The sequence below is a fragment of the Garra rufa genome, chromosome 2, assembly GCF_049309525.1.
Source record: "Garra rufa chromosome 2, GarRuf1.0, whole genome shotgun sequence".
NCBI classification, from domain to species: Eukaryota; Metazoa; Chordata; class Actinopteri; order Cypriniformes; family Cyprinidae; genus Garra; species Garra rufa.
The window spans coordinates 37,227,433-37,251,379 of NC_133362.1; the positions used below are offsets into that span (position 1 = coordinate 37,227,433).

Consider the following 23,947-nt stretch of genomic DNA (forward strand, 5'->3'; position numbering starts at 1 on the left):
CTTCCCCTGCACCTGAGTCGACACAATGGCAATCGGAGTCGGACTGTTTCAGCTCGGTGAGGGCGGGTCTAAGGTAAGGCGCTCATGTCAATCAACTATTGTGGGAGCAGCCTCTGTCGCTGTGTCGTCACGCCGACAAGAAGCTGAGAATGACCTGATTTTAAAAAGGGAATATTACCCTGCTGAAAAATCCAGCTAATACCCGCCTAGGCTGGTTGGCTGGTCTTAGCTGGTTTAAGCTGGAAGTAGCTGGTTTAAGCTGGTCTCCCAGCCTGGCCAGGCTGGAAAAGTGGCCAAAACCCCTCTAAAACCAGCCTACCTTCCAGCTATGACCAGCTAAAACCAGGCTGGTTGACCAGCTAAAACCAGCCAACCAGCCTAGGCTGGTTTTAGCTGTTTTTTTCACCAGGGTACTTTTAAAGATTAAAAAAAATACCACTGTGTGGATTTTTATCATTGTAGGGTGGCTGTGTACACAAATTGCTAACACATTAATGTTCAAACAACATGTAAAAGTGAGTTTTGCATCCGATGACCCCTTTAAATAATGTAAATCTTTAAGGGGTTTTCTACTACATATTTGAGTATATCATTTATGTTATATTAAGCCATAAGCCACAAGTTCCCTTTAAATTTTAAACATATATTTTTAAAAACATGTATTCAAAATGTGTACCCTTTTAAGAGACAGCCCAGACAGTATTTCAACCATTATTCACAGGTGAAGCAATGTCATGGATCAAGCTTCCAGTGTTAACATACATCTATTTTTTTTTTTTTTTTTTTTTTTTTTACAAGAATTCAGAATTTTTTTCAATGTTAAAACAACAGCTGGCATTATTTCAACCACATTTCAACACTGAAATTGAGTCACATGCCAGCTGGGAACACTTTACTTACAAAAGAATGGGAAATTTGACTAAAAGGAATACAAGACCAAATGACGTTCATGGTATGTTGCGAAAAAGGAGGTCATGGGCCCAGTCTACTTTGACATCAGTGCTAAGCCGTTGACCTTTGTGCCATGTGGGCTCATACACCCCTGGTCCTGGAGTTCCCTGTCAGAAATAGTCAAAATGGCAAGGTTTTGAGACATTTAGCTTAATTTCACTAAAAGACATGTACTTCCTTTCCATTTATGATGATCAATACACTGTTAGTGATGTTTTTTGGCCTTAAAGGGATAGTTAAATTCTGTCATTAATCACTCACCCTTGTGTCGTTCCAAACCTGTAAGGCCTTTGCTCATCTTCAGAACACAAATTAAGATATGATAAAATCCGAGAGCTTCTTGACCCTGCATAGACAGCAATGCGACTACAATTTTTGATATTTTAGTTTTCTTAGCGCACAAAAAGTATTCTTGTAGCTTCATAACATTAAGGTTGAACCACTGATATTACATGGCCTATTTATCAATGTCTTTACTACCTTTCTGGGCCTTGAACATGGTAGTTATATTGCTGTCTATGCAGGGTCAGAAAGCTCTTGGATTTTATCAAAAGGGTAAACTAACCCTTTAAATCAGGGTTTGCTGTTGTAAAACATAGAAATGGAGCTTACCGAGTGCACACTGTACAGCCGTGGCACATTAGACCTAAAACAGGAAGTGACTGCAATGCCTGTGCTTGGCCTTGGGTTGTAAAGTCCAGGTGCTGGTCCCTCCTTCTAAATCCATCAGTGGAGGTCAATGCAACAAAATAGAAATTACAGTTTTATTTAATTAACCAGTTGATGGAATAGTTCTTCCAAAAGGTGTCACATGAACTAGTTTTATGATTATTATGTGAAGTTTTTCTAATTTTGGACCATATCAGGTAAAATTGCCATCCACTTCCATTTTATTGCATAGAACAGCTTAGGCATTCTGTTTAAAGGAGAAGTTCACTTCCAGAAACTCGGGGCACCATAGAAGTCCACTATATGGAGAAAAATCCTGAAATGTTTTCCTCAAAAAGCATAATTTCTTTACGACTGAAGAAAGAAAGACATGAACATCTTGGATGACAAGGGGGTGAGTACATTATCTCTAAATTTTTGTTCTGGAAGTGAACTTCTCCTTTAAGTTCTTTTTTTTGTGTTCCACCAGGCTGAACTATTTCTTTTGAAATTTGAAGATCCAAAAATTAAAATCCAATTAATTAACATGAGCTTTAATGTATAAACAAACACCCATTTATGCATTTACATACTTTTAAAAGCATAGTTGAGAATACATTTGTGCTACAAAAGCTGTCTGCTATCGTTTTTTGCCATTTGATTCCACCAGCGGCCCCATTTGATCCAACTGGCCTGTGCTTTGGTCTGTGTGTGTGTGTAGCAGGTTGAACTGTGCCAGAGGTGTTAATGCTGGCCGCAGGGAGCTCGCTTAGCTCTGCCTGCTTGCACACGAGGTCAACTTCCGATGGATTTAGAGGCATCATACCGTTGCACCCTTCTTCTATAGGACAGACAGCCAGCTCAACATTCCCCCGGATAAGAGCGGATAGCTGTGCCATACTCCACATGTCTGCAGAGGCACTGAGCTATTATTTCATTAAGGGTCTGAGTCCTGTCCAGAAGAGGCAGATTCAACACCCTCCAATACCAGCTATACTCAACACTCAGTAAAGAAAAATATGATACATTAGTAATTAAACAACTATGTAATTATATTTTCAAATGCCTTTAAATGAAATCCAAGAGCTTTCTGACCCTGCATAGACAGCAATGCAACAGACACGTTCACTGAATGTGTCAGTTGCGTTGCTGCGAGATCAGAAAGCTCTCGGATTTCATCAAAAATATCTTAACTTGTGTTCTGAAGATGAATGAAGGTCTTACTGATTTGGAACGACATGAGGGTGAGAAATTAATGACAGAATTTTCATTTTTGGGTGACCTATCCCTTTAAGTTGGATCTGTGAAAGTCAGAATGACCCATGCAGGAATTAAAAACTACAAATAAGGTCTTTATAGTGCAGTGCTTCTACTAGACATCAGTGAGGTAAATAGAGAACAAAGAAACTAAATATTATTCTTAAACCCTTACCTTAATAGAAATGCTCTGGTAATTAGACAAAAATTTAAGAAAAGATCTCAAATTTGCCAGGATAGCAGACATCTATCATATATCACCAAATATTTCTCATCAAATTATCTGAACTATGTCATCCATGTGTTATCTACATTCATTTTATAGCTCTATATGACTACTTTATGCTAACGACAATCTCACTTGTGTCTATTTTTATATATCCTAAGAAATATCAGAGGGTTCTGAGATTAGCACACACCCTGATATTACAGTTTAATGGCATTGGGATGTTTCACTATTTTTATCACTCCGCTTATCACTCTGCTCTGCTTTACTGGTGGGGATTTTTCAGGTACTCTTTTTGTTACACCAGTAGGTAGCAGCAAGTGACTTTTTTGAGTCATTTAATCATTCACTCAACCAATTCATTTAAACTCAAAGATTCATTCAGGAACAAAACAGGTAAGTGTATTTATGAGTAAGTCATTGAATTATTCAGTTAACCAATTGTTCAAAAATGCAGACGATCCACGATCGAAAGACATATGATTGAGTCTTTGAATCGTTCACCAATTTGTGCAATATCATTAATTCATTCATGAACACAATGGTTAATTCTGCTTTGGCTTCGCTTGGATTTTTATTGACAGAACAAAAATAGACAAAGTAACTGATTTGTGTCTAAAATGTAAGTTAGGTAAGGAACAATTGACTATGAGGCGTTGAATTATTCGAAAAATAATGCACACCTTTGCGTTGTGGCTGTTAGGCGAGGTTAGGTCACACCTCAGGTGTGCATTATTTATTTAATAATTCAGTCAATTATTCTGCATATACTATGGTTACTACACCTCAAATATTGTTCAGATCATGTATTTAAAGACATTTATCAGATTTTTGTCCTTAAAATGCTTTTGTGATTAGGATGAATTTCTTACGCCAGGTGATTTTTGTTTAGTTTACAGTCTAGGAGTTTGGAGTCAATGCTAAATACCGAAAATCAGAGTCAGTCTGCAGATTTTGGCAGAAAATTGCATAGTGTAAAAGAACCAGACTTTTAAGATAAACAGACAATCTTTTAGCTTCAGACTTTGATTCCATTCAGTTGGAGGATATCAAATGTTGGATATTTTGAGCTGAAAGGCACATTTCTGCATGAGTTTATTGTGTTTGGAATGACTTGAAAGTCTGGTAGTGTGTGATCCTCAGTCGTTTAGTGTTTGATATCTAGTATAACCATTTACAAAGCTGGCAAGTGTATGATGTCTAGTCCGAGATAGCACACGTACGTCTGCAAGATGTCTGTTAAAGATCTCCTTATCTGGAAAGCATCTGCTGTGTACAAACGTCTGTAAGATGTCAGTTTTATATACATTCTAAATCATAAACATCTTAAAGACGTCTATTTGACATCTGATAGAAAACATCCAATAGACATATTGCAGATGAGCAAACTACGTCTTGCAGATGTCTTGCAGATGTAAATGCAGACATCAAATAGACGTCTCTGAGACGTCTCTTTTCCGCGAAATACATACCAAAAAGTACATATGACTGCAGTTTCCAAAACAAATGAACACTACAGATGGTAAAACAGCAAGCACTTGTAATAATTTTCGTACACAGTTATGATTACAGCTCCATGTGTTTTGAATCCGGTTAAAACATGACTCACGATGAAAGAGCTGAAAGATGAGAGATCGAAAAACAAGCTAAAACGACATGCTTGCGATTGCGTTTTTATGTCACATTCACTTTTGTTCATATTATCAGGTAGGTTTAGGTGTAGTGCAGATGGTACGTTATTTTAAAACGTCACAGAGTATTAGAGTTATAGCACCACTCAATGGACATTTTAAGTCAGAAGTGCGGTGACGTACAAAATCAACGTCACATAAAACGTACCATATGTACGTTCATCTGTTGCAGGGGAAAAAACGAACTTTTAGCATCCCTCAGTGGACACATCAAATATGTCACGAAACGTACATGTATTTTGCATCTTGCGAAAAAGTTCCCACAGTTACGTTTTCGTCATGAGATCAGGTTGGTAATATCTGCTCAGAAGTCGTCTAGGATGTATTCCAGCCTTAAGCTATAAAAGATCAGCCAGTGACTAATCGAATTGGACTCTTTGCTGTTGGTCTGTCATCTTAAGAATAAGCTTGAGGTTTCTTAGCTACTTAACCTTTGACAAAACACTTGTCTTACATGAAATGACACCCTCTTACAACCACACAAAGCCCTAATGTTCACCCTAATGAGACCCAGAGGATGATTTAGCATCCTCACTGTTCCGTCAACACCAGACAGCTGCCAGCACAGCTCGAATAACCAGCCAACAAAGCCAATGAAGCCATGGTGCGTGAGGTGCAACACTGAAGCATAGCAGTGAAACTCACTCACAGGAATCTAGATGCTTTAGAAAACATTCTGGGGTAAAACAGGCAAAGCATTTAATATACACATAATAGGTTAAGTTGAGATTTTTATGTTGAAACCGGACACTCACCGGGAGAAAGCTGACCCTCTGCACCACAGATCGGAACATCACGTGTCTGCAATAAGAGACCAGTGTCATGAGAGAAGACAATAAAATGGTGCAGACAGGGTAGAGGAGAAGAAAGAGTCAACAGACACAGGTGAAACAATACAGGCCTCCACAACTTCTACTGGTCCAGTCCAATTTGTTGGCCCCACCACAAAAATAATGCTTTTTATTAATTGATTTTTATTCTTATTTGTAGTAAAATGAGTAGTTGACATGAAATTGAAAGCAGTGTTCTGCTATATGACCTTCTGTAAATCAGAAGGGTCTGAAGTATGTGGGGAACTGTAATTCATACTATTTTGTGGAACTTGTGTACTACTGAAACTGAATACTTCTACTTTTACTCAATTGAATTTCTAAAGAAGTAGTCATACTTTACTCCTTTCAGTTGCAGTTTAATCTAAAAAATTGCTCATTTATGGTCATTATGACATAATACGTCTTCTTATTTCCTCTTATTTAGTGGGAAAATCTCCACTGCTTTTTGATTTCATCAGTAAATTTCCAAAGCTAAGAAAAAGTGTTATCTTTTTACTTCAGACCTTTAAGTACAATTAAATTGAGTTCAAACGATAAATTGTCCACAACAGTTAAAATAATCTGAATGTGTAACCAGTGAATTTATATAACTTTTCCTGTTTTACTCACAATTTCTACCTGCCTGGTCAAATATTTTAGATCTTGGCATTAAAATGCCCACTGAGTTCTAAGACAGATTTATTTACATGACATTTCCAGGTCTATAAATAAAACTTTGCCTCAAAATGAGGTTTTCTCACATTTCCAGGTTCTTCAAGACCATAAATACTGGTTCTTCAAACAGAAAAAAATGATAAGAGGGAGAATTAAAATGAAAATATCTTAGATTTTAGTTATTTTAGTGTAATTTAAAGCTGGTTTTGTCTTATTTTAAAACATTTTTAAAAACTTTTCTCAATTAAAAAGTTAATTTAAATCAATAATCTGTCATTAATTAATCACCCTCATGTAGTTCCAAACCCGTATGTCTTTCATTCCTCTTCGGAACACAAATTAAGATACTTTTGATGAAATCCGAGAGCTTTTTGAGGCCATTCAAGGCCAGAAAGATAGTAAGGACTAAATAGTCCATGTGACATCAGTGGTTAAACTGTAATGTTATGAAGCTACGAGAATACTTTTTGTGCACAAAGAAAACAAAAATAATGACTTTATTCAACAATTTCTTCTCTATTTTAACAATGTTCTTACTACCTTTCGTGTCAGTTGCGTTGCTGTCTATGCAGGGTCAAGAAAGTTCTTGGATTTCATCAAAAATATCTTAATTTGTTTTCCAGGATGAACAAAGGTCTTATGGGTTTGGAAGACATGACAGAATTTTCATTTTTCAATGAACTATCCCTTTACGTCTGCATAAAACATGCATTTGAGGCCTGTGCTAAAGCATCTAAAAGCTATTCTGTGAACTGCCTGAGATTAAGGAGGAAACCAAGAATGAGATGGAAAACATCGCCATGCTGCAGTGTGATGTTCTCTGACTGAAGTGTGTGAAAGCGTGCTGAGTGTGATGGCTACTCACTTGCAAGGTGATTTGGAAACAGGCTTCTCCGTCACATCATAATGACCGGGTGAGAGGTTAATATCCTGCGTTAAACACACACAAACACTACATCAATCAATTGTTTTGACACACTCATTCACGTAATCAGTGTGAGCTCCAGCCACTGATTATCAGATAAATATTTTGCCTCAGTTTTTAGTGTCAAGTACCAATAAACTTAAGCTTACTGTTGTTTACACTAAACTGATACGGACATGTCATGGAATATAAGACAAACTGTTGAAGCCACCTTGAGAGGTCAGGGACGCTACAAAACAACTATTTCTGAATTAAAACTCTGTCTCAGTGTTAACTTGCCAAATTATAAAGCATGCAAATCAATTCTGAACAGTTGTATTTTTACCTCATCAGTTCTTTGAATCACGCTTCATTGAAACCTGTAAACCAGAACCACCTACTAGCCGGAAAAGGTGATTTTCAACAACAGGCTATTTCACGAGTTCACACTTACATATAATAAACTGAGAATGGGTTACGCGTATTTGGCGAGCTGTCCGATGGAAGGGCTCCGAGCTCGGAATTTTGGCCCGAACTCAGAGTACCCCCCAGTTAGGACAGAAAATAGTTGTAAGTGTGGAGAAGGGGTGGCGGAGGGATGCTAAAAAACTGTCAAGGAACAGAGGTAAGGCTGCGGTATAAATACACATCTGTTAATTAGGTTGATTACTGATTGTGCTCCTCATGTTCATCCAGATTAATTATCTGAACGTGCTCCTCCCGACCTTTGTTAATAAAACATCATAAAGTGTTTTCATGACACGGTCATATTGGTGGCACTGAACTTTAATTATTCCACTGAACCAAACAAAACTCACATATTTTGCTGATCATTGAAGGGTCAATTATTGCCATGTTTTGGGCTATAATAATTGTGGTTGGCCAAACTGAACCAGGCAAGAATCTTGACAACATTCGCATTTGTTCCTATCATTTCCGGTCAAGTAGGTGAAATATTAGGCTAATACTGTATCTTAATTAATACTGCTCATACAGTGCCTTACGAAATTATTCATACCCCTTCATTTTTTTCACATTTTGTTATGTTGCTGCCTTATTTTTTATAGTTTTTTATTTTTAATAAATTTGCACAAATGTTAAAAACCTATTTTTTGCTTTGCCATTATGGAGTAGGGAGTGTAGATTGATGTGGGAATTAAAAGTAATTTAAAGTAGTTTAACATAAGGCAGTAACAAAATGTGAAAAAAATGAAGGGGTATGAATAATTTCGCAAGGCACTGTATGTATCTTTATTAACTTTAGTTTGTCAAAATATTGTGCTCTGTGTGAACTGTGTTCATTCAGCTCATTGCAGTTTGTTCTGTAAAACATGTTTCACGGCCCTGAGCATGTTTTTAGGGGTTCAAGCGCATAGCACTGAAAGCCTATTGTAGTTGTTACAATGGCCAAGGATCAGCAATCTCCACATAAACTCATTGGGCAGATCAAACCGTAAGTCATAGAGACATGAAACTTGGAGGTATGGTAGTAGTCACACCGTCTACCAACATCACCAAGGCTCACTCCAATCGGCTTGATAGGGGCATTACAGCAATCAAAAGTACAAAATTGTTCATAACTGCTTAACTGTTCGTTGCAGACTTAAGTGCCGTATGCCGTTGGATTCCTTGGCTCAATGCCGAAAAAATTAATGCCTTGAATTCATCTTTCATCCTGCAAAATTTTCAGGTATTTCACATTTTTTGAAAAAAAAATACTTTTGCGAACTATTCCTAGATTTTTTCGCCTAATCTAAACCAAACCAGTGCAGGACTTTTGAAAACCCTGTTTTAGTTTGAAAACCTTATTTGCTACAAAGAACCTTTTGTGAAACGGAAAGTTTCTTCAGGTGTTAAAGGTTCTTTATGGAACCATTTAGACAAAAAGGATTCTTCTATGGCATCATGAAGCACCTTTATAAGAGTGTAGTGCTTTTTCATTTTAAAACGCATTACTTTTACTATGGTTACGCCTGTCGTTTACACTACTCCAGCGTTTTCGACCCTCAAAAACAGAGACTTTTGAAAATGCTGCAGACTCCATTTTAGTTTGAAAACTCCGGGGTTGCATTTCAGTGTAAACGGACCAAGACTTATAAAAACGATGGCGTAGCGGCCCACATTTTCTCTGCATATCCTTGAGGACGTGTAAACAATAACATTATGTTCGTTGTTGTACCCATAGATGTGTATAAGTAGATTCCCCATTCAATCGCTTTACGCACGTCCTCTATCTAAACAGGGAATCTGTCTATACATATGTTGTACCTGCATGAGTGGTCATGTGACATGCATTTTCTCTTGTGTGGTACACGGAAACAGTTTCTGAAACGCAGTGAAAACGGTAGTGTAGACGAGGATCGTTTTCATTTAAAAAAAATGCCGTTTTAAAACGAAAACGCACTAGTGTAAACAGGGCCTAAAATAGCTATAACTATTGAACAGAATGAGATATCTTCGGCAAACTCACAACGCGTATGTAAGAATTCAGTCTGAGGTTGGCAGAGCTTGGTTACTTGGTGGTGAAAAAACATAAAAAATGGCCATAGCTATGCAACTGTGCAACTAGTTTTCCTATGAACATGAAAATTGGTACGCAAGTCTTGGTCCAAAGTGCCACAAGTGGCAATAGGGACATTTGCGTATCTCAAAAAACATGGCCGCCATAGTCCGATGAAGTTTGAGCACCTGTTAGACAAGGTTAATGGACGTCGATCGGAAGGAAAATCAACGGGCCTGTTTGACTCATGGACCTAATTGCATTTTTCGAGGGTATAAATTATTGTATATTAACCGTTTTTTTTACACCTTTTCATTCCGAACTTCTTTGCCTCTATAACCACTGCTGTCAATCAAACCATTTGTTAAATGATTGAGAAAATGTAAAAAAAAATCTACTTTTGCAAACTAATCCTGGGTTTTTCCCTTAAACTGAAAAAAAAAAAAAAAAAAACACTGCAGTACAATTCTTTGGACTCTCTCGGTCAATAATTATAAAAAAAAACCCTTTTGGGGTCATTTAGAAAAGAGACCTATCCAAATTTACCCAAAGGCCTATAAAGCCTAAACAAAAACTCAAAACTTCATGAAACCTGGTAAGCACATGCGACAGGTGATTCTAAACAAGCATGCAAAGTTTAAGGGAGATCGGACTACAGCTGGCACTATAACAGTCATAAATGTTAAAAATCATATTTCTATGATTTAGGTCATTACAGGCTTTATAAATGATATGTAATGTCTTTTTTTAAAAATGTGCTTAATTGCCTTAAAGCGCTTAAACCCTGGTTATCATTGCTTGCAACTATATATATATTTTTTCATTTCACTCCACTGCACTGTGTTGATATGGATCACTGCATCCACGGACAGACAGACTCGTCAACAAACTGCATCTCAAACTGCAAACTCATTGAATCGCAGGAAAAAAGGCTAATATCACCCACAGTTAAAAAAAAAAAAAATACTGGCATACATAACTGACTCGTTGAAATGCTAGTGATCCCAGGGTAAAGACTGGGCGCCATTGATTTAGGTGACTAACTAACCTTATCCCTGAGGCCCAAAGTGTGGATGTCAGGTCTGGGGCAGCTTTTGAAAGAATAAGTTGCCTGGCGCCGCAGAGCCTCATTGGTTGAGTCGGTGAAGTTATATGCCCCGGGTAATAGCACGTCCCCTCGACGTACAGTCGACATGAGGGTTTTTCGCTCAGGGCCTTTGAATCCATACGTCCTAGGTATTGGGTTAAGTCCAGTCTCCTCAATGAAGTCCCGAATGTGGTAACTGCCAGGAATGGGATAGTTCTGGTGGTAGAAAGACAAGACCTCTTTTACGCCTGTTTCACATCTCACAGCACACTGTTCTTTAGTAAAACAGAAGATCCACATTTACATCCTAATGGCTATTATTCTAAATGTGACAAAGCCCAAAGTGTAAATAACGCCTGGGCTGAAAACATCATTGTATTGATAGTAGGTTGATAATGCATTTTTCATGGCAAAAATAAGCTGTGGTTATGCAGTGCTGCTGATGGAGGCAGTGTGAAAGCTGTGACCTGTTAATATGAGAACCAAAATAAATACAAGCTGCTTTCGTGTGCAGTGTAAAACAGGCCTTGTTTTTAAGACAGAGGCCATTTGTACACCAAAAGTACACTTTATGTTGTGTTTGCCAATGTTCCAAAACAGGTGTTGTTGTTACTTTTTTGCTGGATCTTTCGTAAAATATAACTTACCTTAATAGTGTTTCTCCACCAACCACTTCTGTCAGTGTACATTTCTTTCTGTTTCAGAATGAAAAACAACATTTATTTGAAATAAAAATCTTTTGTCAAATTCTTTACTGTCCCCAACCCTTTGCAGGTGCACATTGATCCAACCCAGATCAAACACACCTGAACAAGTTAATCAAGGTCTTCAGGATTGCTAGAAAATTACTGGAAGGTGTGTTTGATGAGTGTTTGAGGAGCTAAACCCCTGAAACTCTGCAGGACTGAAGATCCATGCACCATAGAGAAATAATGTCTTCCACCGCAGTAAATGTAAAACTTACCCCATCTATACATTTTCCTTTGGGTAATGTTTTCTCTCTTCCTGTGGTCATTCTTCTGCCGTTCCTGTTTGACTTCTGTAACAGACACCTCAACGACAAGAAGCGTTGCTTAGATACTCATACTATTTAACTATTAATCAAGACTACTGGATACACAAGTTTCTGCTATGTTTACTCTCTTATTCGTTAGTTACATTTACTGACTTTTTTAATATTGTAAAAAACCTCTAAACTCTGACATTTTTTAATCAATCTGAGCAGCTATGCACAATTATTTTACTCATACTGTATACATACGGGCCATTCTACAAAACTGGTTCAGAGTCAGTTAGAAACATTTTGAATATAATGTGTCAAATTGTACAATATTCAAGGTACACATTTCCAGTAATTGTGCAGTTAATTCTCATATTGTATTTTCCGGAAAGTTTTGGAATATTTGTACTCTCTGCAATTTTGTCACTACTGAAACACAGTAATATGTAATTTTATAAGAAGGGTTATATTGACCTATTAAGAGTTTGCTTACATCTACCTTGTAAACATATTTTTTTCTATTTTATTAAAAATTTTCAGAGGTAAATCAATAACAATTACAATTTTAACAATATTTCAAGTGTGATTTATGAGATTTGTTGTATTTTGAATCCAATTTTTCTTTGTAAAAGGCAGAAAGTTAATCATTTCAAACTTAAGGATTCATTAGTTTGAATATACATTGAAACAAACACTATCATCTTAGCTGATAATTCTGTATACTTTATTTTTGACAAAATATCCAATGTTTTGGTTGTGAATGCACATTTTTGGTAGTGACAGTGATGCATTGGTAGCTATCACATCACATTACAGAATTTTAACCCACATATTCAAACACTACTAAAACATACTAAAATACTAAAACAATAGCATAACTGTACTAAAATTTTGTTTATTTTCCTCAAAATAAAGGATTCCCCTTTGTCACTACCGAAACAATAATGACATAGTAGTGACAATTTTATAATAACATGCAAAAACAAAGATGACCGAAACTTCACCAAATGTTTCGCTAGTCTCCAATTTTAGATACTTTTGAACCTAGCTCAAAGATGCTAATAAGCACATGGTTAGCTAGCACAGTTCTGACAGTTGTACACATATAAAAACTAAATGTTATGGAATAACTCCCAAAAAAGCTGTTTAATTATAGAAAATAGGTGTTTGGTAGTGACATTCTTTAAAGTTACAAACAGATTTTCATACTTTTGAACAAATTTACCTCAAAATGATGGGGCCTATCTACTCACCATGTATCTGTGAGAGAGAGGTAGTTAAAATCAGTCTCAGCCAATGGGCCAAAACATAGTGTTTCGGTAGTGACATGAAAATGCAGGACATATCTTTTGAACTTCACTTTTTGAAAGAAAATCAAAAAGGTGTTTTAAAAAACAATAATGGAATAAAATGCAAAAATTATTTAAAAAAAAATTAATAAGTTGAAATAAGGGTTAGGGTTCAGGACAGACACCTCCCAATTGAAAGTAGCCACTAAATGATGATTTAATATACATGAAGCTTACTGATATTTTAAATTTTGTGTTTTGTGTTTCAATAGATAAAAGGATCTTAGTTCACATCTAAGATTTGAATTCTTAGATCCATAGAATGGCCCATATATTTTTTTTTTTTTGTAAAATTTAACCAGTCATAAGGTTAAATTTTACAAAACTGAGATGTATACATCATATGAAAGCTCAATAAATAGGCTTTCTATCGATATATGGTTTGTTAGGATAGGACAATATTTGGCCGAGATACATCTATTTGAAAATCTGCAATCTGAGGGTGCAAAAAAATCTAAATATTGAGAAAATCATCTTCAAAGTTGTCCAAATTAAGTTCTTAACAATGCATATTACTAATCAAAAATTACATTTTGATATATTTATAGTAGGAATTTTACAAAAAATCTTCATGGAACATGATCTTTACTTAATTTCCTAATGATTTTTGGCATAAAAGAAAAATCAATAATTTTGACCCATACAATGTATTTTTGGCTATTGCTACAAATATACCCCAGCGACTTAAGACTGGTTTTGTGGTCCAGGGTCACACACACACACACACACACACATATATATATATATATATATATATATATATATATATCTGATTCAATTTCTTATAAATCATAATCATAAATCATCACCAAAACTTTGAATGGGAACTATTAAATCTAAGTTGCTGAAACAAAATAAAACTCTGCTATTAATTATGTAATTGCTGTATGACGCATACATTTGTAAGGGTTTGTCACACATGAACAACAGCAGAGAAGGCAGCTCTCTCTGGGAGTTTAGGGCAGAATGTTCTGCTCTGTTGCTAGGCGACCAGGAACACATGCTTCTAACAAGCAACTGAAGGGCCCAGTGTTTACTGTTTGTCAAAGCTGTCTCCCGTACCAGTGCACTTCAACACTGACATACCGTGAATAACCAAGCCATGCTTCACAGCTTACTGCTGTTATTGTAATGAGCCCTTTAAAACAAATCAGTGCAACATTCTCAACCTTTTGCTCTGGATTGCCCAAAAACCTCCTCTAGTGGTAGTCTAAAAGTGTATCTAGAAGTCTTTATAGCTACCTAACGTTAATGCATGCATGATAAACATACCATAGTTATACTCAATGGAAAAATGACTTTTACAACAATTGTCATTCAAGAGTACTTTAATGAGCTTTTTTGACATGAACGCCTCACCCCAAATTCTAGCCTGTGAATACACAGTCATTTATCCAGCTGACTCAGAGACGCATCGAACAGTGATTTACAAATCACTACAATAAATATTGTAAACATCTCAGTTAATTAAATTAGTTAGCAGTTTCAAACCGCTAAAAATCAGCTCTGGGATGCAATGTTTAACACAAGAGTTTGTAATTGGAGGGCTAAAAGACACTTCGCAAACAAAGAAACTTTTCAGTGTGGGTAAATAGTAAATTTTATTGGAAAACAAATATACAACTTGGAATGGACTATCTGAGGCATGACAATGCCATTAAGCGGCTTTAATTAAAAAAAAAAAAAAAAGGTAAAGAAAGAAAAAAGAAAAAAGAAAACTAGTGTGAATAAGTGAATAAAACATTAAAAAGCATTGTAAGATTCAAACAAGTTCTTGGTATAGAACAGCAGATACAAAAAGAGTTTATGTACGAGTATCTTGTAGATATACCCGTGTCTTTTTCTTTTTTTTTTGTTTTTTTTTTGCAGTAGTGCAATGCTGAGAAATTTCATATATATATTATATACTTTGTCCATAGTCCATGCAGAGTTACTCCTCTACATTGATGCCATGCCAACGTCGCTGCCAAGAGACAACCAGCTGGCAGGTCTCCACTCTTGCTACGCATGAGGGGGGCAGACAGACGTGACGCGTGTTTGTCACACACCACAACCCCCTCTTCGCGGCAACAAGCACCTGATCGTGTAACCGCACCGCCACTCCAAAAACACGATGACAGCAAAAGAAAGGGACATGAGGACTGAAGATCCTATGCAGTTTACATGCAGTTCCTTTGGACAGCCGGGAGGAGGAAGGGGAGGGGACTTAACGTTTTACAGATAAATTAAACAGAAAAAAGGCAAATTATTTATAGAAGAGAGAGGATCTGTACAAGGCCTTCATTTCGCCGTCATCATCTGTACAAATTCTGCAGAGACAAAAAACGCGTTAGCTGAGAAGCTCCTGAAGTGTGTTCCGGATAGCCCCGCCCACAGTGCAATCTTATTGGTATAAAAATACCTGATTGAATTCTGATTGGCTGACTCACCTTCGTAGTTAACCTGTCCGTCTCCGTCAATGTCTGCTTCTCTGATCATCTCATCAACCTCTTCGTCGGTCAACTTCTCTCCGAGGTTTGTCATGACGTGACGCAGCTCAGCTGCACTGATATAACCGTTCCCATCCTAAAGCACAGGATATCCAGGTCAGCGACTGCACGTGCCACACATTCCCATCTTATTCTGGAACAGAACGAGCTTTACCTTATCAAAGACACGGAATGCTTCTCTGATCTCCTCCTCGCTGTCTGTGTCCTTCATCTTCCTCGCCATCATGGTCAGGAACTCGGGGAAGTCTATCGTCCCGTTTCCTATGCACAAAGCGGACGCTTTCAGACAAGCCCTAACTTTTAACACTCAACACTTGGGTTGAACATGCATCTGGTTGTTCTTACCATCAGCGTCCACTTCATTGATCATGTCTTGCAGCTCAGCCTCCGTCGGGTTCTGTCCAAGGGAGCGCATGACGGTGCCCAGCTCTTTGGTTGTGATGGTGCCATCGCCATCCTTGTCAAAGAGTGAGAAAGCCTCTTTGAATTCTGTAAAGGGTGACAGATAAATGAAACAGGACCTTGTATTAACAGAATCTCCCATAGATAAACACTGAACACAAAAGACACACAGAGGAACCAGTGGGGCCAGTTCCAAAGAAGGGATGCCCCTTCTTTACACACTCACTTCCAAAACAGGTGCTTTTAGATATTAATGCAAAAGCAGCATTGAAAGTCAACATGAATGATATTGACCTTGTTTACATTAACAAACACTCCTAGTCTGCAGCTTTTTAGCTGACGTCATAAAACCATCAGGCTTCGTTCTAGTAAATAAGGGCCACTTTCACAATCAAACCAAATCACAACATACTTGCTTTCACTGACTTTCATGCTGCACTCCGAAGAGTATCTAATTCTGGAAGCAAAAGAGGTTTGCCAATACTTAACGCACATTACAGTGCAAAAAAAACTCATATAACGGTCTGTAATTATCTGTTTATTACGCAAGGCGCACACAGGAAGAACATGTGTAAAAACCAACTAGAACAAGTTTGAATAACTACAACAGGGGGAAAAAAAATAAAGTCCCAGACATCCTCTAAAGAGAATTGTGACGTGTCTATGTAAAAACACCAATGTCTGTTACAATGGACTGTCTTCGCCCAAATGAAACCTTACCCGGCTTCTATGCAAACCATCAACTCCGAGGCACGGTTTCTATGGAGATCCAGCACTGTGACCTCACTGTGTTCCTATGGAGACCCGCTGAACCATATGCTGTGACAACACTGAGCTGATATAGGATCTAGACTATATGGAAACACTGCTGTGACCTCACACGATCTCCGGGGAAACGCACTTCAGTGACTAGGTCTCTATGGATAAACCACCATGACCTCACTGTCACTATGGTGACCGACCACAATGACCTAAATGGTTTCGCAGCATCTCTGTTTGAGGTTCTCGACTGTAATCGCACAACCATTAGTCAAAAACATACACAGAGGTTTTCACATCCACATCGCGTTTAGATTAAACATGCAGGATGGTCAATGCATGTAAAACCAGAAGCATGAACTCTAAATTAGCTAAAATTTGAATTTTAACTCACATTGGATGTATAGAGAAAAGTGCATTCACAAATGTAACGCTAATAAGCCAGAACATCGTGGAAATGTGTTATTATGCCAGCAACAACATTGTGTCCCACCCACTGAACCCGTACAAGTCCATCCCAATACTAAAACCTGCAATATCAGGTTATAAAGTGAATCAGCGGCTGGTGAAACAGTAACTTTAACTTCAACGTCAAGCCATTGAGATGTTCAGTCCAACAGGGGACACACCCTTGTTCCTCGGTGCCTGCAGTTACTAACTCTCTCCAACAGAAGAGGGTGTGTTCATCGAAAACTACAACTAGCCCTGGGAATTACTCATTCACTTGAGTCTTTAAGACCGGCGTTACACACTTGCCACCACAACAACCTGTCCATTCATTCGGGGAATGCGTCCCGACCGAGTCTCAAGGCTCGCCATAAAAGGAAGCAAGATAAATCCACGGAGAGAGGGGGGCGGAGAAGAGGGGAAAACCACGGGAATCCACACCACCGGCCACGTGCCAGTGGACAGGAGAGTGGGGGGGGGATGTCTTACCGGCAATCTGCTCTTCTGTCAACTGGTCAGCCTGCAAAAGAGAAAAAGAGAAGACGGACATTGAAAACACAGATGGGAACGCATCTAATCATTTGCAAATCAGCCTAACCCACGTGTCTGGTGGTTTAAAATGTAGACCTCATAAACTATCTGATTCTTTTCTATTAAAGGAATAAATCATCCCAAAATTAGATGTTAGACAGAAAGACAGCTTCAGTCACCATTCACTTTCATTATGAATGTAAACGTCGACTGAGACTGTCAAGTTTCCAACATCTCCAAATGATCAAGTCAGTCAGTTCTCCGGGTTTGTAACAACGTGAGAGTCAATAAATGGCAATTTCCATTTTGGGGTGAGCTAACCCTGCAGAAGGTGGCGCAGTGCTTCTCCACGGCTCGTAAAAGTCCTTATACTGCTTTATTCATAAAGAGAACATTGAATTACAAGACCACAGACGTCTAATGCTTTCCATATGAGTGCTTGATAACGAGCACATATTCAAACATGAGCCCTTGCAAGAGAAATGCGCCATATTTGCAACTGACGCGCCTGTATTCACTGTCAGGGAAGCTTTTCCAAGCTGTTGCGTTAAATTATTTCACATTACAGCAAGAAATGAACATAAAACTCATGCTTACATGTGAAACTAAACGCTTACGCATATAAAAAGCTATGGTTTTAAACCAGCCTGCTTTTAAACCATGTCACTCCCATACATTAAGAGAAAATGACATACAGCCCATTCAATATCAATGAGCTGTACTGTATGCTGACTGTAACGCATATTATTTTAGACTTGTTGGTTAGAATAACTGCAGTTTGCACTAAATATAACATAAAACAGTTTTTACTCACCATCTCGCTGGTTTAACAGATGTATCTCCACACAGAACAACAGTCCGCAGCTGGCAAACAAACAGGATGCAATCATACAGGGCTTGACGCGCCTTTAATGGTCGCTTATAAACTCCTCCCCCTGCTTTCTCTCCATCCGCGAACACACTTCCTTCCTTATCAGAAACGGTCGTCAAAAATGTCACTATTGTGAAACATGAGCGCGCAGTACAGAGTACCGTGAATTTTATACAATAGCGACAGGTTTAGATCGTGAAGATGAGCCGTATGCACCGAAATGGAGATGTTTTGAGTGGAACTAGCTAACCGGCGGACGCATACTTTCTGCTAAAGTGTGATGCGTCAATCGCAGTACTGTAAGTTATGGCCAGGAGAGGCGGCTTCTGATTGGTTCGTTCGTACCCGCAATGCGTCACTCGCTAAGATCCGAGTAGAGCTGCATTCCCGGCTAGACTCACTCACTACACATCAGGGTCAGAAATTAACCAGGGCTTGTGGCAGGGATACCATGGAAAGGGACAAATTTAATCAAGTATTTAAAATATTAGGGGTTGTTTAATATTTTATGTATGTGATATAATTATTATCACATTTATTATGAGGTTAAAGTACTGAACATAAATTGTTGTGCTATGGAAACTCTTAAAAATTAATGCTCAAATAATGCTCATTTAAGTTAACACTGAAACAATTGGAAATTGTGTAGCATTTAACCATTAAGTGATCTAACATGCATTTAAAGATTTTTTATTTTAATGATGCCATCAAAGCAATTCAACAAAGTTGAATAAATGATGGTTAAAACTGAGCAAATGATTCACTACAATTATTACAAATGTGGAGAAGCAAGAATGTCGCCACATATTCAGGATTAAAGGAGTAGTTCACTTTCGGAACAAAAATGTACAGATAATGTACTCACCCCATTGTCATCCAAGATGTTATTGTCTTTCTTCAGTCGTAAAGAAATGGTGTTTTTTGAGGAAAACATAGGATTTCTCTCCATATAACAGACTTCTATGGTACCCCCGAGTTTGAACTTCCAAAATGCAGTTTAAATGCAGCTTTAGAGGGCTCTAAACGATCCCAGCCGAGTAACAAGGGTCTTATCAAGCGAAACGATCAGTTATTTTCTAAAAACATTTACAACTTATACACTTTTTAATCTCAAACGCTCGTCTTGCCGAGCTAGACGAGATGAGCATTTGAGGTTAAAAAGTATATAAACTGTAATTTTTTTAGAAAATAACCCATCGTTTTGCTAGATAAGACCCTTTTTTCCTCGGCTATGATCGTTTAGAGCCCTTTGAAGCTGCTTTTTGGAAGTTCCAACTCCGGAGCGCCATAGAAGTCCATTATATGGAAAGAAATCCGGAAATGTTTTACTCAAAAAACATAATTTCCTTACGACTAAAGAAAGAAAGAAATGAACATCTTGGATGACAAGGGGGTGAGTACAGTATCTGCAAATTTTTGTTCTAAAAGTGAACTATTCCTTTAAGTACCAAGTATAATAAATTATTAATCAAACCAATAAAAACATATAGGCCCCATCACTGATCTGAATATTGTGAGGAATGTGTCATTCAAAATTAACTAAATGTACAGGCCAGACAGTATGTATAGCCTGAGCACTGTGTGTAATATTATGCCTTTAATGTAATCAATGAAATAAAACAAATGCTTGAAGCGATCCCGCTCTGTTAAAAGGATTTGAACATTAGTTATGGAGTGCAATCCACTTAATTTCTTTATCAGATTGATTTGGCAAGGTTGGCCCGCTGCAAGCTTTGCAGAAAGTCTGCCTACAATGTTTTATACATGGCATGGAAAATAAAGCATTTAGAAGCATTGGCAATTAAAAGCCCCTGTGACGATTCTGATCCCATTAATACTATATATAAATCCGCTCAGGTAGAATAAAATTCAGCTTGATTGCAATTAAACTGAATGGTTATGGAGATATAAAACATCTCACTGTATTAGATCCATAGCTCCTCATAACAGGTTATGCACATGTGACTGATGTATATGCTTTCGGCGAGTTGTGAGCATGCAGTCGAGTCGAGTGTAACATCAGCTGAGACAGGCTCATCTAGCGATATGTCAGATGTGGCATAAGGAGCAGCAGGTTTGTGGGCACACGTGCAGTAGACGCTAGGCCGGCTTGTGCTCACTGAATGCATGGGAGTATCTGATGGCCTGCTTCTCTATGCTTGGCTGCCTGGCTCTCTCTCTCCCACTGGCCACCTGTCTCTGGACCAAATCCAGTGAAGCTGCAGGTGGGAGAGAGTGGAAACTCTGGGGTCAGTTTGAGAGTAATGCAACAGGCTCCTTAACCTGGCCTCATAGCAAAACAAGAGGTTTTTGTCCATGGAATGAAAGTCACTTTCATTTACTTTTTTGCATGGACAAAAATAGGTGAAACATTAAAAATATCTGCTTTTATGTTCTGCAGAAGAGAGAAAGTCATACATGGGTGAGTTTTCTGAATAACAGCGTAACTTGCTGCTTAAATGCAGTGTCAGAGAAATTAACTAGCAAGTCATTACTGTTTCCTGAAAACAGGAAATTTGTCATACATTGCCGTTCAAATCATGTTGGTTAGAGTGATAACTTCTGCTAAACCTGTAAGACATTTGTTCGTCTTCAGAACACAAATGCAGATATTTTTGATGAAATCCAAAAGCTCAGCAAGGGTCCTTCCTCGTCGAAGGCCCAGAAAGGTACCAAAAACACTGATGAAATAGTCATCAGTGGTTTAATCGTAATTTTATAAAGCTATGAGAATACTTTTAGGGTTTTTGGCGCAAAAAAGTATTCTCATAGCTTCATAAAATTACGATTGAACCACTGATGTCACATGGACTACTTTATCGATGTTCTTACTACCTTTCTGGGCCTTGAATATGGTAGGAAACTTGCTTTCTATGAAGGGTCAGAAAGATCTTGGATTTCATCAAAAAATATCTTCATTTGTGTTCTAAAGATGAAAGAAGGTCTTATAGGTTTGGGGGGTTATGGGGGTGAGTAATTAATGCCATAATTTTCATTTTTGGGTGAACTAACCCTTTAAAATGTCCTTATCATTAATACAAAATCATTTATGCAATAACCCTTAGAAAACGGCTCATTTGGATCTGAGGTGCAGAGTGACGCCACCCGGGCGCAGTTGTTTTCATAAACACTGCCTCCAGAGCAAGACATTGACGAATAGTCTTCTTCTCACCGTAGGCCCCGCCCACTGGCATTCAGTCGCCTAATGGCTGACACTCGATTAAGCTTGATTATGCATAAAAAAGCAAATAGAAATTACAATCACTGCCGCTATCATGTCTACACTAGATATCAGCATAAGGAACAAGTGGATTGTTTATTTTTAATGGCATCCCGGATTGTGTCTAAGGATTGTTCAAAGGATTTTGTTTTTTAAACGCGAGACAGCGTCATGGAGAGTTCACAAAGAAACATTTGCTGAAAGATGAAGCGGTACTAGATCTGACTGCAGCTGCATCACAAACGGTAAGTAAATGGTTTCATTATGCTTTGTCTGAAAATGACCCTTTTATTTTGATCATAATGAACTACACTGTATGTGTTACCAGATTGCATAACTATGAAGAAATTGTTGATTCATAAATAAATTCAAACATTGACACACAAACAGGAAGCTTGCAATCCGCACACAGCCATATGCATAAACACACACTGACACACACACACACACACACACACACACACACACACACACACACACACACACACACACACACACACACACAAGCGCACCATTTAGCGATCCTTATAAGTAACTGCTTCAGTGTCCACTTGGCACTTGCCACCGTCTCTGCTGCCTAATCCCCAACACAGTGGCGTCTATTCACTCAAATCTGCTTTTCTACACTGGGATTGCAACGCATAGAGAAGATTATGCAACAAAGAAAGGAAAAACATCATAAAGGGCCTTGCTTTATTAATCACAAGGAGGAGATAAGCTGGATTCAGATTGAGCATGAATGCATGGTTCTTGCAGAAGAAACAAACATATTTGTAACAATGGCTAAATGGCAACATGTTTTAAAGCTTTCTGTGTACTATAGCTTTGAATGAGATCCTCTTGTTTAATATAAAGATGTTTTAATCTTTCTTATTGGTGGCAGTTCTTCTCCTCCAACACCCTGAGGCTTTGTTTCAGGTCAGATGAAGACATATTTTTATTACCATAGCAAAGGTCTATATAGTCCAGAATAATGTTATTAAACTGGTCATGTCTTCTGATAGGTTAATACAGAATTTCAACCTTGCTAAAATTGTTATTAGAGGTTCAAGCATGTAGCACTGAAACGCTATTGTAATTGTTAGAATGGCCAAGGATCGGCAATTGCCATGTAAAACTGATCATGTAGACCAAACCATAAGTCGTAGAGACTAGAAACTTTGAGGGATTGTAGTACTCACACTGCCAACAACGTCACCAAAGCTCATCCCAATCGGCCTGACGGGGGCGTTACAGCGATCAAAAGTACAAAATCACTTAAAACTCCTAAACCAACAGTCGCAGGCTCAAGTGTCTTATGTCATTGGAATCCTTGAAAAACCTACTTTTGAAAAAAGGAAAAAAGGGTTTTCGCCCGATCAGAACCAAAACAGTACAGGAAGATTCTCTGGAGAGCAAATATCAAAAATTATCAAAAAAAAGTTGAACTTTCGACTCAAAACGTTTGAAAGGGGCGGGGACACTTTTGGTAAAATGCCTATAACTCCTGAACGAAATGATATATCTTTGGCAAACTCAGAACATGTATGAAAAATAATCGCAAATAATGGCTTTAACTATGCAACCATTTGTCCTATTAACATGAAAATTGCTGTGCACAGCCTTGGTCCAAAGTGCCACAAGCGTCTGTAAAGACATTTGCGTATCTAAAAAAAACCCACTGATGTTTGAGCACCTATTAGATAAGGTTATTGGAGGCCAGTCGGAACATAGTCTCAGCCTCAGACGTCACGCCCACGGAACGTTGGCTAAACGTCTGATGCATACGGTACACTTAACTGGAAACACTTCAGGAATGTCGAAGTCGTCATCTGATTAGTTGAATTTGATCGGATTTCCGGAACACGCGAGTGTCGCGTTTATTTTCGGTCCGCCGGGAAACAAAGCGCAGACTGATTTACTCGCGTTTTGCTAATAGGTGCTTATGCAGACGCCGTTGTTGTTATACACATTTGCGACGTTCGCGAACAAATTACTGACTTACTGCTTGTTCTCCCTCTTCTTCGTTAACTTTCAATGCTGGTTATTTCAATGACTGACTTGTTGCACGCCAGTCTGTTGTTGTGGGGGCATTTCTACGCCCCGAAAAGTGACGCTGAATGAAACGAACTGTGATTGGTTGTTTGAT

At 38.1% G+C, this 23,947-nt stretch overlaps 2 protein-coding genes across 2 annotated transcripts; both read right to left on the reverse strand.

Annotated features, from left to right (window-relative positions):
• Nucleotides 1–947: 947 nt before the first annotated feature.
• stpg4 (sperm-tail PG-rich repeat containing 4) lies at nucleotides 948–11,440 on the reverse strand. The gene is made up of 6 exons (XM_073833655.1): nucleotides 11,399–11,440; nucleotides 10,713–10,967; nucleotides 7,126–7,190; nucleotides 5,529–5,574; nucleotides 1,564–1,668; nucleotides 948–1,058 (listed from the first exon to the last, which is right to left on the reverse strand). The coding sequence occupies exons 1-6, from the start codon at nucleotides 11,438–11,440 to the stop codon at nucleotides 948–950; spliced, it is 624 nt and encodes a 207-aa protein (XP_073689756.1).
• A 2,970-nt stretch (nucleotides 11,441–14,410) lies between these two features.
• On the reverse strand, nucleotides 14,411–18,669 carry calm2a (calmodulin 2a (phosphorylase kinase, delta)). The gene is made up of 6 exons (XM_073834229.1): nucleotides 18,543–18,669; nucleotides 17,687–17,717; nucleotides 15,935–16,078; nucleotides 15,744–15,850; nucleotides 15,530–15,665; nucleotides 14,411–15,409 (listed from the first exon to the last, which is right to left on the reverse strand). The coding sequence occupies exons 1-6, from the start codon at nucleotides 18,543–18,545 to the stop codon at nucleotides 15,381–15,383; spliced, it is 450 nt and encodes a 149-aa protein (XP_073690330.1). The 5' UTR covers nucleotides 18,546–18,669; the 3' UTR covers nucleotides 14,411–15,380.
• Between the last annotated feature and the right edge of the window lie 5,278 nt (nucleotides 18,670–23,947).